The sequence below is a fragment of the Ctenopharyngodon idella genome, chromosome 22 (assembly GCF_019924925.1).
Source record: "Ctenopharyngodon idella isolate HZGC_01 chromosome 22, HZGC01, whole genome shotgun sequence".
Lineage (NCBI taxonomy): Eukaryota > Metazoa > Chordata > Actinopteri > Cypriniformes > Xenocyprididae > Ctenopharyngodon > Ctenopharyngodon idella.
The window spans coordinates 26,087,738-26,107,545 of NC_067241.1; the positions used below are offsets into that span (position 1 = coordinate 26,087,738).

Below are 19,808 nucleotides of genomic sequence, written 5' to 3' on the forward strand. Positions count from 1 at the left end.
TCCAAGGCTGAAGCCTCTGTCCTTTTACCATATTAGGAACATGTTTACCACTTCAGTGTTTTACACATATAAGTAAAATCATATGGAAATTATACAGAAACTCAAAATTTCTTCCACACTAGACACATTGAAACAGTCTGCCCTTGGAGTTTTGTACTTCTGTTCAGTTGATAAATCATAAATTTGAATATTTTTTCAGCACTTGGATGAAGTTGAAAAGAGTGGAATGTTTCTAACTGCACTGTTTGGGCGTTTACCCTCCTCAGTAGTCTGGAAAACATGCTCAACGTATTCAGAATATAATATGTCTAGAGCATATAGTCCCTGAAAGAATTCCATTCTGCTGAACCTATTTATTTCTTTATTTTTTTTTTTCTCTTAAAGTGCGTCACTGAATTTGAGTGACAGGCAGAGCAAACAGTGGGCTGTTCATGCAAATATATTTCCCAAGTCCCATGCATTAACTTGTGCTGCACGGTACAGATTTCTATCAGTATGGAAAGGTCGTAGCCGTGGCCTTTAGTGTGTGGGAGGGAAACATGACCTCATGGTATCTTCAGTTTTTTGTGTGTTATATTGATTTCCATTGCACATTTACTCAGACAGGTAATTGACATGGATCATGTCTTTGTCCACATTAAATCCAGATGGCCACTATAGTGCCCTTCTCTGTTTTCTCCTGTTCGTCAATTAAAATGGCCCTTATTTTCTGTGGTGTACACTGCAGACTCATTTGTTCTCATTTGTAGGTTACATTGACAGAGAGGTCTGTTTTTTTGTTTTTTTTTCCCCAGTGATTACGATTTAATAATGAGGACAGGCAGTGATTATGTTACTCAACTGTATTGATTAATTGTGTGATGACGTAAAGACGAGGCTTTTGTAGCAGTGGATCTGAACTCATGTGTGTCTCTTGGGTTTTGTGGTTTCTGATGTCTTAGGGGTGACTGGACTGGGCCATCGATCTGTTGTAAAAGTCATGTCTTTATGCTTAACAGCCTTTGCTGTTGTAGTGTTTTTGTCACTCTATGTCCATGAATGCTGAACATTCTTTTAGATAGATCAAAATAAATTTAATTTTCTTTCTTTTTTATTCTTTCTTTCTTTCTTTCTTTCTTTCTTTCTTTTTGTTGTTGTCTTTTTTTGTTCTTGTTTTTTTTTTTTTTTTCATGTTAAATGCTAAAAGAATGAAAAGATAATTATTTAAAGTTAATTTATTTTTTTCTATAAAATTATACAATTACACAAATCAAGGTTTCAAATCAAGGTAATGGGGTTTCAAAACTTGCAAACATCTTGAATAAATATATAACAAAATATGAATAAAAAATTAAAACAGTTGACTTGTTAGACTTGAGGTCAGTGTTATTTTAGCATTATTTATATACTATTTATTATATTAGGTTAGTAGCACAAATTACTGCATCAGTGAAGTGTGGCATGGAAGTGATCAGCCTGTGGCACTGCTGAGGCACTATTGAGCCTTCAGATCATCTGTATATTGTTGGGTCGACTGTTTCTCATCTTTCTCTTGAAAATATCCCATAGATTCAGGTCAGGCATATTGGCTGGCCAATAAAGCACAGTAATATCATGGTCAGCAAACCACTTGGAAGTGGTTTTTGCACTGTGGGCAGGTGCTAAAGTTCTGCTGGAAAAGGAAATCAGCATCTCCATAAAGCTTGTCAGCAGATGGAAGCATAAAGTGCTTCAAAATCTCCTGGAAGATGGCTGCATTGACTTTGCACTTGATAAAACACAATGGACCAACACCAGCAGACGTCACGCCCCCCCAAATCATTATTGACTTCAGAAACTTCACACTAGACTTCAAGCAGCTTGGATTCTGTGCCTCTCCAGTCTTCCTTCAGACTCTGGGACCATGATTTCAACATGAAATGCAAAATTTACTTTTATCTGAAAAGAGGACTTTCGACCACTGTTCACTGTCCAGTTCTTTTTCTCCTTAGCCCAGGTAAGATGCTTCTGACGTTGTCTCTGGTTCAGAAGTGGCTTGGTAGTCCTTTTCCTGAAGATGTCTGAGTGTGGTGACTCTTGATGCGCTGACTCCGGCTTCATTCTACTCATTGTGAAGCTCTCCCAAGTGTTTGAATCGGCTTTACTTGACAGTATTCTCAAACTTGCGGTCATCCCTGTTGCTTGTGCACCTTTGCCTACCCAATTTCTTCCTTCCAGTCAACTTTGCATTTAATATGCTTTGATACATCACTCTGTAAACAGCCACCCCATTCAGTAATGACCTTCTGTGACTTACTCTCTTTGTGGAGGGTGTCAATGATTGTCTCCTGGACCATTGCCAAGTCAGCAGTCTTCCCCATTAGTGTGGTTTCAAAAAACAAAAGATACCCGGATTTTATACTGTAGGGATGGTCATTTAATGAAACTCAATATTTATTTATATTTAGGATTAGCTTTTATGTTCATGTTTTCAATCTTCAGTTAATTTTAGTTGAAGTTTTAGTAATTATGTTATGTGATTTTGACATTTTTATTAGTTTTTGTTTTTATATTTCTATTTATTTTTATTTCAGTTTTAGTATTAGTAATTTTAGTACATCAATTTAAATTTATTTTATTTCAGTTAGTTCTTAAGGAAATATTTTAAATTTTCATTTAAGTTTTTTAATTTTAAGTTTTTCATCTATTTTATTTTATTTCAGCTTTATTTCAATTAACAATAAAGTTTTTTGGTAGTTTTAGTTAGGTAGCACTAAGTGCAAATAACGATAAATGCAATTTACACTAAGTGTACATAGCAACTAGATTAGCATATCTTCTTAGCAATAGATGCTATTTACAATAAGTTCAAAAAGCTATAGCTGCTATTTATACTAAGTGCAAGTAGAATTATTTTAATTTCAATAAGTGTAAATAGTAGTTAGATGTCATTCATACTTATAAATAGTAGCACATACTATTTGCACCTCAATGTTGATGTACATTAAAGGATTAGTTCACTTTGAAATGAAAATCAGCCCAAGCTTTGCTCACCCTCAAGCCATCCTAGGTGTATATGACTTTCTTCTTTCTGATGAACATAATCACAGAAATATAAATAAATATCCTGATGCATCCGAGCTTTAGAATGGCAGTGAACAGGATCAATGAGTATGAGCTGAAGAAAGTGCATCCATCCATATCCATCCATCATAAACATACTCCACACGGCTCCAGGGGGTTAATAAAGGCCTTCTGAAGCGAAGCGATGCGTTGTGTCAAAAAATATCCATATTTAACAAGTTATGAAGTAAAACATCTAGCTTCCGCACGAGCCGCCTTCCATATTCAACGTACGCAGAAAGTGTAAAACTCTTGCAGTACACAAAGCTTACGCTACGTCCTACGCCTTCCCTATTCAACTTACGGAAAAAGTGTAACTGACGTGACGCCAGTTTACACTTTCTTCGTAAACTCAACACAGAATGCGTACTGGCGGAAGCTACATATTTTACTTCATAACTTGTTTAAATATGGATACTTTTTTACACAAACACATCGCTTCACTTCAGAAGGCCTTTATCAACTCCCCGGAGCCGTGTGGAGTACGTTTATGATGGATGGATGTGGATGGAGACACTTTCTTCAGCTCATACTCATTGATCCCTATCACTGCCATTATAAAGCTTGGATGTGTCAGGATATTTATTAATATTTCTGCGATTATGTTTATCAGAAAGAAGAAAGTCATATACACCTAGGATGGCTTGAGGGTGAGTAAAGCTTGGGCTAATTTTCATTTCAAAGTGAACTAATCCTTTAAACGTTATGCTATAATAACATAGAGTGTAAATGATTATATTTATTAAAATTATTAAATGGATGTCACCTTGTTGGGACAATAAAGCCCTCCATACACCTACCAATAACTCTAACCGATAAACACACGTTAGACACCTTATTTCCACTTTTCGAATATTTTTTTCATTTTTATTGAAAATAAATGCCTTTCTGATCTAATATGTGATGGGAAAAGGGAGTAGAGCGAGTTCAGCAAAAGGCAGATTCAAACTCGGGTCTATTTGCGTCAAAACTTTCTGCCACAAGCCTTTCCCCTACGCTATTGTAATTGTTTACGATCTAGCGTCTTCCATAATTTTGCCTGGCTCAATCAGACATCAGTGGGCGGAGTTAGTTTAAAAAGCCTCTGCAAACAAGGTGGGCTATTTGCACTTATTGTTTTATAGGGAAAAACAATAACAATGCTTGAGGTGGACAGTCAATACTACCTTTCACTGACCATTTTTTAAAAGGTTGAGGTTCTATTTTGTATTCTGTTTGTGGAAAATACCATATATATTACGAATATCAAACTATATCTCAGTATGTTTTACTTCAAATAAGGAGGAAACTATCTTCAAGTACTCCAAACTCTCCATTCACTCTCTGCTAACTTCCCCCTGTGTTTTATAGGTGGAAAATGAATGACAGCTTCATTTCCCCACAACCTGGCTCTCGATACAGCATCTCAGGAGGAAACCTTCGAATCAGCCAGCTCAATAAGGAAGAAGATGCTGGTATTTACCAATGCCTGGCCTCCAACTCTTTCGGGACCATTCTCAGCAGAGAAGCTAGTCTTCACATTGCTTGTGAGTCTCCGTTTAAATCATTTCTCTTCCTAAAAACTCAGGCACCAATGATGCTTGGTTAGTCTTTTCTACATCAGTTGAGGTGGTTTCAGTGGATTTTCGCTACACCTTTGCGACCTGCAAACACATTGTACATTAAAGTGGGTCCTGTAAATACTGCATGGGCTCTGAATGTAGTCAGAGTTAATATCGCAAGCAGCACAGCGGAGAGATGATCCATGTCACATAAAAATGGCTCGTTAATGATGAATCAAATTAACCATAAACTGAGGGTTGGTATTTCTGGAATTACAAAGCACTTTCTCTGCAGCTTATGGTAAAATTTTCCTTGATCTTCCGAGATAAAATAACCATTTACTGTATGAATGCTAAACATATTGTTCTAACTTTCGAAACAGTTTCAAAACATTTTGTGAACAGATCAATCAAACCATATTCAAAGGTATTCAAAAATGCACTTTCAAATGAAAATTACCCCAAGCTTTACTCACCCTCAAGCCATCCTAGGTGTATATGACTTTCTTCTTTCTGATGAACACAATCGGAGATATATTGGTAAATATCCTGATGCATCCGAGCTTTATAATGGCAGCGAGTGATACCAACGAGTATGAGCTGAAGAAAGTGTCTCCATCCACATTCACCCATCATAAACTTGTACTCCACATGGCTCTGGGGGGGTTAAAAAAGGTCTTCCGAAGCGAAGCGACGCATTTGTGTAAAAAAAAAAAAAAAACTACAGTAGCTTCCGCCAGACCGCCTTCCGTATTCAACTTAGGAAGAAAGCGCAACGCCTCTTACAGTTCAAACGGTTTTAAAAGATTGATGCACCTCGTGATGGAAATAAATGTTGTGTTATTTACATCAAGAGGTGCATAATTTTTTGGTCAAGATCTTGTAATGACAATGCAAGAGGTGAGCACTCTGTAAAGTCTCCTCCAGCACATCCCAAGTACTTTCAATGAATTTAAGGTCTGGACTGATGCTTCATGCTCCCTCCCAACCATTCTTTCACAATTTTATCTCTGATGAATCTTGACATTGTCATCCTGGAATATGGCCATGATAAATCTTCCTACATGGTTGTTTAAGAAATTAAAAGCTATACACTCCATTTTTTGGTGTTAAAAGAACTGTTACCAAACATATAACATGATACAAACATAATAATCACTGTAATATTTATCCATCCATAGACTCTTAAGTATTTGTCAATTAAAATCCAAACAGAGACTTAATATCAGTAACCATTCCCTCAAAATCTGATCCCAAAGTGTCACAGAACATTACTACCAGGTGTAAGCCACTTGTGACCCAGTATGAGTATATACTCATATACTCATACTCATACACATTTATAATGTTACAAAAGATTTTTAATAAGAGAATTATTTGGAAAATGTTAAAAAAAAAATTACAGGCCAACAATTTTGAACAGTGTGGTTCCAGATTAAACTCTAAATAAGAAATGATTTGGCAAGATTCATTAAGAGTGTACAAGAGTTTGTTTTATTGTACTGGAATTTTAAAGCATTCCGGTTGTCTGGATTTTGAGTCATTATGATCCACATCATAGGCTGATGAGATCTTGGTAGGGCTGCTGAAAGTGCTGTTTCATGGCCCTTGTTTACCTGTTTTCTCTGTGTGATGTCTGCTGGAACTCTGGAGGCAAGGTGAACTTGGTGCTTCTCTTTTTGATGACTATAGCTGGCTCATCTGTGATGGATGTGAGACTGAGTTCAGGAACCTGTTTCCTGCTGTCAAACCCAGTGTGATCTTTAAAACAGCTCTGGCTTCTGTGATATTGTATGTGGAGTGAAGGTGGAACGCATGCAGGTCCTCAAGCTTTATGTATTATCAATGTTTTTTCTCGATTGCCTGGACCTGCTGTGGCTTCCAAATTGATCGCTCTCTTATTGTCCAGCACCTGTAAAGCAGCAGGGGAGGTTGATCTGAGACCTTCCTCTATGTTATATTGAAGACAAAAAGTGGTTAACCACATCTGAACACCCTAAAAAAATAAATATATAGTTTTACACTATAAATAGAGTTTTATATTTACAAATTAAATTGAAATAGTTGACATGATTTGTCATTTCACTTCAGTTGTCTGTTGCTTTCACAGGTTTGCCATACATTAGTGGCAGATAATCGCCAAAGACTAACTGTTTGACAGTAGTGTAAGGAGCTCAAAGCGTGACCTGAATAATTTCAATTCAATTGCTTTTCATCAATGGCAATGTACAGTAAAGTCGGCGCTATATTTTGTGCAGAAAATTCTAGACCCAAAACTAACTGAAGTTGCTTCAATTTCATGCACAACAGTGAATGTCATTTTGTGTACAACAGAAAACACCTTTCATTAAAGGGGACCTATTATGCAAAATTCACTTTTTAAGGTGTTTGAACACAGATGTGTGTCCACAGTGTGTGTAAACAACCAGCCTATAATGGTAAAAATCCACCCAATACTTTTTTTATAATCCCCATTTATCATTTCCAATCTCTCAGAACACGCTGTTTGATATTTCCCCCTACTCCTACGTAAGAGTAGGGAAACCCCGCCCATGACTGGTGACGATCTGCCCTGTTAGCATAGACACACCCCTGAGCGAGAAGCAGTCCGCCATTTCTGTGTACTCGCTGTATCAGCTAAAGATATACAATGTCTTTGCCCAAAAACATTACAAATGTTCTGTTGTTGGATGTACCAACGAACATACGAGGCTCCATAGACTCCCTCCATCTGAGTCACTGAGGACACTGTAGTTGAAGTTACTACTCAAGTATGGGTCAGTACAAACTGTACGTGATCCTCTCCGGAGCGATACTGGTCATGGCAGAGAAAGAGTGCGCGCACTTTATTACAGTCCATTACGGATATAAAGTTTACCAGTTTATTAAGCACCCCCGAAAAGGCATAAGGTAGGTCTGTATATATTTGTTTACTGTTAGTTGTAACAAGTGTTTTTGTGTAATTCGCTGTGTACGTTAATGATAATGCAAGGGAGAGTTTATAGATAAAAGACTTTAATGCGCACTTCTTGTACTGTGTTTTATTCAGCTCTTATGGTGATTTTCTGGTGTGAAAACGTACGCGTCATCTTTTGTGTGATGTACAATAAACTTCATAAACTCATCAGTAAAGTTTTGGCCATCATTTGGATGGGTTCGCTACAACAGGCTCATACTAATAGTGGATAAAAGCAAGGTGACAACATAAGATATAAATGTAATTAACTATACCTGTTCTGTCTCCATGCAGCATATATTCTCTGGCTCTGTAGGCATCATTTTCAGACTCCGATTCAAACTAAACACAGCTACAGAGAGTTTCTGACATTATTAGTGCGTGAGATTGTTCTGTCACTGGAGCTCGGAGCATCAGCCCTTGAATCTCCGCCCTCTTAGGCCATGAGCAGCAGCTCATGTGCATTTAAAGAAACCACACTAAACGGCGCATTTTTGCTCAACCCCAAAAAGTGGCAAGTTTAACATGTTATAAAAAATTCTCTGTGGGATATTTTGAGCTAAAACTACACATACACACTCTGGGGACATCAGAGACTTATTTTACATCTCTTAAAAAGGGCCATTATAGGTCCCCTTTAACAAAATGCATCCAGCTTGTCACAAAATGATTTGTCTATGAAATGCTTAGTATTTGAATGAGATGTAGTATGTATTTTGTTCAAAAAAGAACAAACAAAATACACATTCTGTTTATAATTCCATTAGTCCACAAAATTGGTCAGGTTACACAAGTAGTAGCAGAAACTTTACCAAAGAGTGACTTTATAGTATGGGCTGTTGCCAAGGATTAAATTAGGTCAGAAAGGCATTGTGTCACCTTCAAAAAGTAAAAAGTAAAAAATATACTGGGCGGCTGGGAAGTATGTGTGCAGGGCATTTAAGATTCTCAATCTCATTTCAACCTCTATACAGTATATATAAGCAATATCACACTCATAGCCGTGCGATATGTCTGTGTATCAGCACGGCTGTGATTCGGCTGTAGGCACGAGGCCGCAGGCTGAGTGGTTTGTCCAGAACTACTTCCTTCCGCCACGGATTCAAATCTCAGGTTGACAGTTTGACCAAGGCTCCGTTAATAATTCTAAAATGTCACTTTCAAACTAGTAACGAAGGAATGTTGAAACTCATATTTTGTACAGTATTATTGAGAGAGCGAGAGAGAGATCGCCTGAGCGAGCATTACCTGTGTCTGATATAACATTCATTCTTCAGGATGATGTCCATAATATTATATCCATTATAAAAATCCGTTTGAATGTCTGTTGAGGAAAGCGATCTTTGTATTTGTCCTTTTTACAATTTTCCATAACAGCGCTAAAACAATGACTCCTTTGAAAAAAATCCCTTTCAGTTTAAAAGTCTCTTGCGACTCATTTACTCGTAAAGTTTTGCCCCCATCTAATAGCGTAATGTAACTTCCACTCAATCCATATTACGCACTAATGGACCCTTTCTCAATACCAAATACAACATATTATTTAGATAAAATAATATTTATTGAACAACAATATTTAAATTAACAATAGCCATTATAAATGACAATAGGAAATAAACACAATTGTACAATTCAGTCAAACGTACAAAAGCAGTGCTCTACAGGGTGCAAGTTAAATATAGCCTTAATATTAAATTATTAAATTTAACATAGCCCAATTCAATTTGCTCAGGAACAAGTAATAGAATAATAAGACCAAAGATTGCCTCTTTTATGTACCCAAGATGAATATTATTTTGGGTTTAAACACTATAAGAGCCAGCAGCAAATCCCCAAAGCACTGGCCGAGATGAAGCTGTTCTCGGCGGGTACGCGAGCACTGAACGGCCGCTGATAAAAACATCTAAACAAATTGTAAAATAGGCACTATGATTAAATATGAGTCACATATTTCAGGTCTAAACAACTACAGTATCACCTAAAATTCTCTTATAACTACAGTTCGTGGTACAACAAGTGTATTATTTGTAAAATATATGGTGTACTTCCTTGGCTGCCATGACAGTCGCTTCCAGCGGAGTGATACAAAAGGTGTTGCAGCCATGGTTATATTTAAAGTTGACTGAAAGTGATTTCAAAAAGAAGAGCTAAATTTATCACACTATATACAAGGGGTGGCGAACGTCATTCCTAGAGAGCCACAGTCCTGCAGAGTTTTGCTTAAACCCTAATTAAACCTAAACAAGCGAATCAAGCTCTGGAGGCTTCCTAGAAAGCTACAGACAGGTAAGTTTTTAACAGGGTTGGAGTTGAACTCTGGAGGACTGTGGCTCTCCAGGACCGGAGTTCACCACCCCTGCTATATACAAAATATGTGTGAAATTGTGAGGTATATTTTTGGTCTCATTTTGCTGGATTACTTTACCTATGCTCCAAATATTCATGCTAGCCTAGTATGTTCTATCAGCCATTAATGTTAGCTTGATTAGTTATTTTAAGAACTCTTAGTCACTTGGTGCAGCGTAGCCATTTATTCTTCTTTCACTTAATCATGTTGATCTTTTGTGCTTTTCTGCTTCATTTGGTTTGACATCTGTATCTAATATGTATCTATGGTTGCTAGCAAGCTGTGTTAGTTAAAATGCTTCACAAGCTGATGATTCCCTGGTGAATGTCCTTAATTTTATGAGGCACATATGTGTGCATCTGCATATTTTATCATGGTACACTAGTACTCTAATAATTCATGATGATTCGCTTACAACCTGAGAATGGTTAATCATTTTACGGCAAGGCTATTGTTGTTGAGCCAGAGTGGCTCATGCTTTCTACATTATAACTGCACTGAATGTTAAAGGTAGATGTTTACTTGAAGAATACAACATTTTGGACTGATTAATTTAACACTAAACACTGTGATCCTGAATAAGTTGGGGTACCTCAAAAAAATGTATGTAACTTATTACCTCAAATTTTTTGAGTTACCCCAATTTATTCAGGATTACAGTGTTTAGGCAGACAGATGTTCCCAATTTTAAGTAAGCAGAACTATCAAGTTTTGAGTTTGTAGTACTTTTAATTGCTCCTAACTTGAAGTACTGAGTTAGCTAACTCAGCAATTAACATAAAAGATTTAGTTAATTAACTGTTTTATTTTGAGTTCTTGCAAATCACGAGTTATTTACTGCAATGTAAACCCTAATCAGTTGCCAGAAAGTTGAAAAAAAAATTTAAGATACTCAAAGTTTAAGTAAGATTTTAATTTTGTACTGATACGTTTTTTTTTTTTTTTTTTTTTTTTTGTTCTTAACTTGAATTATTTGAGTACACTTATTCATACATTTAACTTAAAACTATTAGGTTATCTCAATGTAAATATTTTGCTAGCTATAACAAACTAATTCAGAAAATGCCAACTTGCTAATTTGCTAACATGTTAACAATAGCATGGTATAGCATACTGAGTGAGTACAGCAACTTAAAACATGTAACTTACCTGCTCTCAAACCAAGCAACATGCGCCATGATTCACCATGATCACCATGATTGTAACTCTCCAAATACCCACATCAACAGAAACTCTTCTAAATTAGCATAAAAAAAAGCATGCTGGGAAATAAAAAATCCCAGCCCAGTTTCAGTTAAACTTAAGTTAGTCTAAATTAAAAGAAATGAGTTCATACAACTCAAAACAATGAAACAGTTCATATTACTTGAAATATGTCAGTGCTGTGAACTCAAAAGAAGAAAGAAAGTTATAGATACTCATAACTAACTAATTTGTTTCATTTAAGTCTATCCTATTCAAACCAATTAAGTATTTTGAGCGTTAGGGTTTACAGTGAAGCATTAAAGTGTTAAATCAATAAAGCTGCACTGCATTTCCACAGCTACCCTAGAGAGAATCTCCTGTGTGGTCCACTATAGCCCTATATATTTTTGGTGTCTGGAGACAGCAGAGGACAAGCTGTGAAGGACTAAAGCTTTTTCTGGGTGCAGATATAAATTCTGGTTGTTTCAAAATATTGTTTGCAAGCCTAACCTTCAGTATGGCTCCAAGAACAAAGCTAAATTTAATTTGGAAATGTGTCAACTTGAGTGACATTTTGCCAACACACACTGAAACAAATTTGGTGTAGGATTTACTTTTTCACTCAGAAATTGCTAGTATATTTCATATCGTAGTAAATTACATCTCAGTCCTATTGAAAGTACATCACCTTTCATTTCAGTAAATGTTTCACCTGGATTCTTTAAGACAACTCTGAGACATTGCAGTTGAATGTTTTAGAGATCATGTTAAATCTTAATCTCTACTTATGATTAAACTGATTTAGTCATAGTCTATTTACAGTAAAGATTTGGCTTTTTTGAACAACAGGGTACTATTGAATGAGATGCCTGCATAATAATCAAAAGAAATATTTGTGCTGCTGCATATTCAGTCTGCCTAAGGCAGTGCTGGTTTAATCTGCAGATTATGGCTCTTATAAATGACTATGAATGTATAAACTGAAAAATGGCCTCCAGTGTCCAAAATCTATGTTACCAAATTTACTTATTTTATTGCTGTACAAGTAGAATTTGTTTTTCTTTGCAGTCACAACTTCTCAGATCATTTTGTGGCATTTAAAAGAGATATACCATCAAAATTAACAAAGCTTACTCATCTCACATGCACATGTATTAGATGATTTCCAAAAATCACTTTGCTATTCCAATAACTGCTACAGAAATATCCCATTAGCAGCATTGGCCTATGTATCATTGATTTAATTTATTTTCAGAAGCATGCAAAGATAATGTTTAGATTTCTTTACACTTAAATATGTTTTTAATGAGTTTGTTTGCCCATATAATCTTTAGGGTATTAGGTTAGGTAATTTGGCTTGCTGTCCACTAAGGAGGGGCTCGATGAAGCAGCTTCAACTCGAGCTCTGATATACCCCCCCATAGTGAATAAATATAGGATATGATTACATAGGGCAAGGTACCTGAGATGAAGGTAGAGTTTGGGGAGGTGGAGGGATGCTGGAACAGCTGAGACTGAAGAGAGGTAAGCAGCTGCTTATATACTCTGGCTGTTGATTGGAAGATTAGATGGGCTCGCTCCTCCCTAAATTATGTTTAGGAGCTTCACTTAATTATTGCTAATTTGCTGTACATTTAAAATAATTGAAGTGTTAAAGGAATATTATGATACATTTAACCTCTTGGTTTTCGCAAATTCGTTGTTATCGTATTATTATGGAGATGCTAGACAAAGCACTTTTCTTCACCCTGTCTTTTACAGATCACAAATTCATTACTTTCAATACAATACTGTATTCAATCTCTGCAGGTTCACAAGGGCTTACGGTGTTTACTTTGCTGAAAGCAAGGAATAGAACACAACGTATAGTTGATAACCAAGAAGCCAATTAGAGGCAGTGGAGTGTGTCTTTTTCTTGATGAATGCTTTATATGTACAGCATCCGAAGGAGCAGATGATTTTATTGCATATGTATAGCAGAGAGCTGTCGGTTTATTTATTTTGGCCTCGTAGAAATGTCTTGTAAGGACTCTGTAATGAGATATTATGTGAACTGAAAAATTTGTCGACTGAACATTCTGGAAGAAAACTTTTCTCGATGTGGGTAGTTCAGTGGAACTTACGTGCGAAGCACAAAAAGTACCCTCTCTTGCCAGAGACATGCTTTAAAGCCTGATCAAACCCCTACTTTGCGGATGGTGTCGAAATAGTTTGTGTCACGGAGGCGTGTGGGGATTGTTGTGTTTTGAGCGGATGTGTTGTTCATGCATATTCCGTTTGAATTTGTCGTTCTTTAGACACAACCCCCTCACTGAATTCGGTGCAGGTGAGGCAAACACAACCTTCATCAACTTCAATTCTCTGTTTGTTTCCTTCGCAGAAAAAAAAGCTTAAGATATTCACTAATGAAAGTATGCAGTTTATTATTTTATTTGTTGGTTTATTTTTCATTCTTTTTTTTATCCTCGTGGGTTTTAAAAGCAATCAAGGAGAAAAGCATTGTTTCATTTTAATAATTTACACAAATATGAAAAATTCTTTGATCATTCACACTTATTCTAAACCTAAGCGATGCTCTTTCTTCTACTGAACACCAAAGGGTTATTTAGGCACAATCTTCATGCTGCTCTTTATCAAACAATGAAAGTGATTGATGGTGACCATGGACTTCAAAAAAAAAAAAAAAAGAAAAGAAAAGAAAAGCAAAGCAAAATAAAAAAAAAAATCATAAATGTAGTGACTTATATTCCAAGTCTTGTCACTATATTCAAAATCTTCCAAAGCCACAGATTTATTATTTTTTTTTTCCAAAAAGAACAGACTGAAAATCTAATCTTTAGACTCTCAGATTTCATACGCAGTTTCCGTATTCAAGTTTTGTGCATCGTGATCAGTTTTGAGACACGCAAGAACTGCTGACATTTGACATAATTGGCATTTGAGTGTAGGCAAACGTGAATGAGATTTAAGAGGTGCCAGACTCAATAATCAGTAAATACAGTAAATTTTTTGGAGCTTTATATAATTTTTGAAGATTGACAGCTCCTGATCAACATTTACATTGATTGTGAGGAAAAGAGCAGCGTGAACATTCTGCTCAACGTCTCCTTTTGTGTTTCTCAGAAGAAAGAAAGTCTATAGCATCATGAGGGGAAGTTTATTTTTGGGGGAAACTATTTTTATGGAAAGTAGATTTCAAACTTTATGATTTCCTATTTGTTTAAAATGGTATACAATGTTAAATACAGTAAATATAATTGTTTTTAAAGTAAATACTACTTTGTCTATCAAACAAGCCATTGTTTTAATGCGGTTAGGTTTAAATTGTGACTAGATTAAATTGTTTTATATTACCATTATTGCTTATTTCAGTATTTTCTATCTGACTTTTGTTTTGTTTTTTAATAGATCTGGAGGAGTTTAAAACCCAGAGGAGAAGTCCAGTGAGTGTCAGAGAGGGACAAGGTGTGGTTCTTCTCTGTGGGCCGCCAGCGCATATGGGAGGTGAGGTGTTTTATTGTCTATTACTGGTTGACTGATTTGGGTTTTTCAATGGATATTGAGAAAACAGGATAGACATGGCCAATGTAATGACAAAATGTATTACATGGCTCTCTGGAATACTTGATTCTGATTAGTGAGTTGCAGGATTCTTAAGTCTAATATTTTCCTTGAATGACCAAACTGGCAACCAATTTTCTACATAGGTGTGATACTATTATACAATTTTCATGTCCCTTGTATCACGCTGTGGTCTTTTCCTTCTCATATAATAAAACCATTTCCTCACAAATTAATATTTCATGTATATTTATTTATTTATTTGGTAAGAAGCGTGTAATAGCTGGATAATGAACATCCAGCCAGACATTATTGCTAAATAAAACCCTTCCGGGTATCGCAAGGCCTAGGTTTATTTTGGGACAATGACTGACTGACTGTACATTACCCCTTACATGTATGATATAATTCTGTTTAATGATAGAAAATGAGACAAACTTTGGCTTCTGCCAGTAATACTAAATGTCTACCAATATCTGCCAATATAGAATGGTAAAGAAAAAAAAAAAAAAAGATGAATGACGATTTAATATTGATTAATAATATTGTCATTCTGAACTTTGGATTATTGTTTACAATATGTTGTGCCTCATATGAGTGTTCAAAGCTCACACATAGGCTATACAGTTATACGTCCAGATATTACCTGTTAGCAAAGTGTGATCAGAGAGACTTTGCACTATGCAGTTTCTACTGTTTGTTGCAATTAACCCCGCCCCCCATCCTCTACCCCCCACCCCAAGCAGCAATTAGAGTCCACTGTAATTAGCTCACAGCATAAAGGCTTTTCAACCCTCACTGCCCATATAACAGCATAAACACATATTACCTCCTTTTTTCTGCTCTTGAGTTAGTGCCCTTAAGTGGCACACTACAGATCACAAGTTAAATGTTATGCAAGGCAAACTTTTTGCTCTTTGCCATTAACTCAATGAGTGGCCACACTTTAAAAACCCAGAACGGACTGATTACTCAACCTTTTCTTATGCCGTCAATCAGATAGTAGACATTTTTAAGCACTGAACATGTGGAAATTGCAAAAAAAAAAACATTAAAAAAAAGGGCACTTTCAAAACGACAAACAGCAAAGGCTGTTGTTACATTGATGTGTAAAATGAGGTCAACAATGTTTATTTGCTAATAATTGAGACATCTCATAAGCAGTGTCATTTCCCTATAAGAAAATATGTTTAAGCTGTCTAATGTAAGGTAACGTTTTCAACATGTTACAAATACACAACATGTTTTGGATGTTTATGTATTAAAGTGGTCTATTCTCGGCTACTCACTTCTCATCAAAAAGCTCTGCCTGAGATGAAAAGTAGTTAGTACAGCTGTGCTGCATTAGTGTTGTGTTCGTCTGTCCCCTGCTGTCTTGATTACTGTGTTTAGTGTTGGGCTGAACACTTCAGACCTCATTGCTTTAATGGAGCCAGACCTTTTAAAACTTACTGAAGGCTGAAATCACTTGTTTTTTTTTTTGTTTTGTTTTTGTTTTTTTTTATGTGGTAAGGGGGGAAAAAAGAAAACAGGACATAACCTGAGTTCTTTTTGGTAAAGCTCAGACACTTTTGTACTGATAGACTCGAGACTCTCATTATATATTTTGTTTTGAAATATAAGAAAGAATAGATGCTTGAGTTCATACTTGTAATTATTTTAAATAGTTTTTATTGTTTTCCCATAAATATATCATTGCAATCATGATAAAAGTTCACTTTTGGATGGATGGATGGATGGATGGATGGATGAGACTGAGAAAGGGAAGACAATTATATGTTTTATATGACATTATATGTTTCAAAGAGAATTTGTATTTTCATGCATAAAAAACATTTCATTTTTCTTGAAAAGAAACACATTTCTTGTGTATGCAATAACAGTTTTCTTTAATTACTAAATAGATTATGTAGCTATTTCATACTTGGATTGGCTAAATACTGGCAATTCTTACTAGTTAAAGGATTAGTTCACCCAAAAAATGAAAATTATGTCATTAATTACTCACTCTCATGTCGTTCCACACCCGTAAGACCTTTGTTCATCTTCGGAACACAAATTAAGATATTTTTGATAAAATTCGATGGCTCAGTGAGGCCTCCATTGCCAGCAAGATAATTAACACTTTCAGATGCCCAGAAAGTTACTAAAGACATATTTAAAACAGTTCATGTGACTACAGTGGTTCAACCTTAATGTCATGAAGTGACAAGAATACTTTTTGAAAAAACAAAATAATGACTTTTCAACAATATCTAGTGATGGGCGATTTTAAAACACTGCTTCATGAAGCTTCAAAGCTTTACGAATATTTTGTTTCGAATCAGTGGTTTGGAGCGTGTATCAAACTGCCAAGTCACACCCACTGAAACCACTGAACCACTGAAATTTCGAAACACTTATGATGTAACGAAGCCTCGTTTACTGAAATCATGTGACTTTGGCAGTTTAATACACGCTCCGAACCACTGATTCGAAATAAAAGATTCGTAAAGCTTCGAAGCTTCATGAAGCAGTGTTTTGAAATCGCCCATCACTAGATATTGTTGAAAAGTCGTTATTTTGTTTTTTTTTGGCGCACAAAAAGTATTCTCGTCGCTTCATAACATTAAGGTTGAACCACTGTAGTCACATGAACTGTTTTAAATATGTCTTTAATAGCTTTCTGGGCATCTGAAAGTGTTAATTAACTTGCTGTCAATGCAGGACTCACTGAGTCATTGGATTCCATCAATAATATCTTAATATGTGTTCCGAGGGTGAACGAAGGTCTTACGGGTGTAGAACGACATGAGGGTGAGTAATTAATGACAGAAATTTCATTTTTGGGTCTACTAACCCTTTAAGTTAGATTTACTGGTAAGACTTTACAATAAGATCCCATTAGTTAACATTAGTTAATTCATTAACTAACATTAACTAACAATGAGCAACATATTTATTACAGTATTTATTAATGTTAGTTAGTAAAAATACAACTGTTAGCTCAGGTCCATTAAATTATACTGTATGATCAAATTTTGATTTTAAAATGTTGAAATTACCATCAGCTAAGATTGATAAATGCTTTAGAAGTATTTGTCATTGTTAGTTCATGTTAGCTGATGTAGTTATCCAGTGTTAACAAATGAAACCTTATTGTAAAGTGTTATCAGCCATGAACAGGATTGTGTGAGTCTACTCACATCACTGGGTTTCTGAAATGGATTAATATTAAATTCACTAAACATTTTTGAAACAAAGCAATGTGGTGCATAACAGCTAGTTTCACCTCTTGTCTTCCCTACAGAGTTGACCTTTTCTTGGATCTTCAATGAATATCCCTCATTTGTGAAGCAGGACACACGGCGCTTTGTGTCACAGAAAACAGGCAACCTGTACATAGCTAAAGTGGAGCCGTCAGATGTGGGAAACTACACTTGTGTTGTGACTAACACTGTGACCCAAAGCAGAGTGCAGGGACCTCCCACGCCGCTTATACTCCGCAGTGATGGTGAGGGGTCTTACCATATGTATTCAGCTCATACAAAATGACTCATTTGTGGTTTTAAACATGAAATGTTCACTTGTTTTTTTATGTTTCAGGCATTATGGGAGAATATGAGCCAAAAATTGAGGTCCAATTTCCAGAAGTCTTGGCTGTTGCCAAAGGGTTGACGGTCAAACTGGAGTGCTTCGCCTTGGGAAAGTAAATGTTACAGTTGATTTTCTATATAATAGCCTACTTACATAATATCAAAGGTCACTGACATCAACACTTTTTCCACAGTAAAATATTATTTAAAGGGGTGGTTGATTATGGTTTCACTTTTTTAACTTTAGTCAGTGTGTAATGTTGCTGTTAGAGCATAAAAAAATGTCTGCAAAGTTACGACGCACAAAGTTCAATGCAAAGGGAGATATTTTCTTTTAAAGAATTCTCTGTTTAAGGACTACAACAAACAGCTGGTAGGGACTACAACAAGCTTCTTCTTTACATAAACCCTGCCCCCGGGAACATACAACAAAGGGGGTGAGGCCATGTTGGGCTGCTTTAGAGAAGAGGAAGAGTTGTTGTAGTAGAGTGTTGTTACCATGCTGTCATTTTACGCCAGACTGCTTCACAAACGAGGGTCAATTCAATGCTGGATTTGCACAAAAGATGAACATGATGGCACATGCTAGTCGATGAGTTGAATCAACTCCACAGCAACTACATAAATTTATCCACTAATCGTTCAGAAACATCCAAATGCATTCTAAAAGTAACTTCTTTCTGAGTCTCTCCATCAGTGTCTGACTCCGGTTTGAACAATGTAAGGCTGAACACCGTTACTGACAATCATCATTTTGGCTGCGTGAGATTCTCCAGCTTTGTTGTTGTTGAGCAACTGATTTGTTGTTGTTAAAGCTCCGCCCTCTTCTGGAAAGCAGGCTGGGAGCAGCAGCTCATTTGGATTTAAAGGGACACACACAAAAACGGTGTGTTTTTGCTCACACCCAAATAGGGGCAAATTTGACAAGGTATAAGAAATGATCTGTGGGGTATTTTGATCTGAAACTTCACAGACACATTCTGGGGACACCAGAGACTTATATTACAACTTGTGAAAGGGGCATTATAGGTCCCCTTTAAAATAAAAACATACCTCATCAAAGTCGTCATGAAACGGAAGTTGTGATAGTCTTTTATTCCCTATTGTGACATATATCTGAGTGAAACAGCTTCCCGAATAAGAAAAAATGTAGGGCGGGACTTAATTTTGCCCATTGGGATTGATTGGATGGTTGTGGTTTGTTATTGGTAAATCTCATGTGAGTGACAGGTTGTCCCAGCCACGAACCAGTAAACACATCATCAGAGAACACAAGAGACCATTTTGATTTTATGGTGACTTTAATCAGTCAACTTTACCTTTTGCTTTCAGTCCAGTACCTGCTATTAGCTGGAGAAGACCAGATGGAGTTCCTTTTCCCAGAAAAGTGGACATTAGCAAATCCAGTGAAGTGCTGGAGATCCCATATTTCCAACAGGAAGACGCAGGGCCGTATGAATGCATAGCTGAGAACTCAAGAGGCAAAAACACAGTGAAGGGTCGGCTCTCCTTCTATGGTAGGGCAGAATTATTTCAGGGATGAAATAAACACACTTTTCTTT

General features: G+C 36.2%; 1 protein-coding gene across 1 annotated transcript in view; it reads left to right on the forward strand.

Annotated features, from left to right (window-relative positions):
- The window catches only part of cntn3a.1 (contactin 3a, tandem duplicate 1), an 88,211-nt gene that overhangs the window by 24,461 nt on the left and 43,942 nt on the right, over positions 1–19,808 (forward strand). The window contains 5 exon segments of the mRNA XM_051880840.1: positions 4,432–4,607; positions 14,519–14,614; positions 17,961–18,164; positions 18,257–18,359; positions 19,579–19,763. Coding sequence (XP_051736800.1) covers positions 4,432–4,607; positions 14,519–14,614; positions 17,961–18,164; positions 18,257–18,359; positions 19,579–19,763 — 764 coding nt within the window.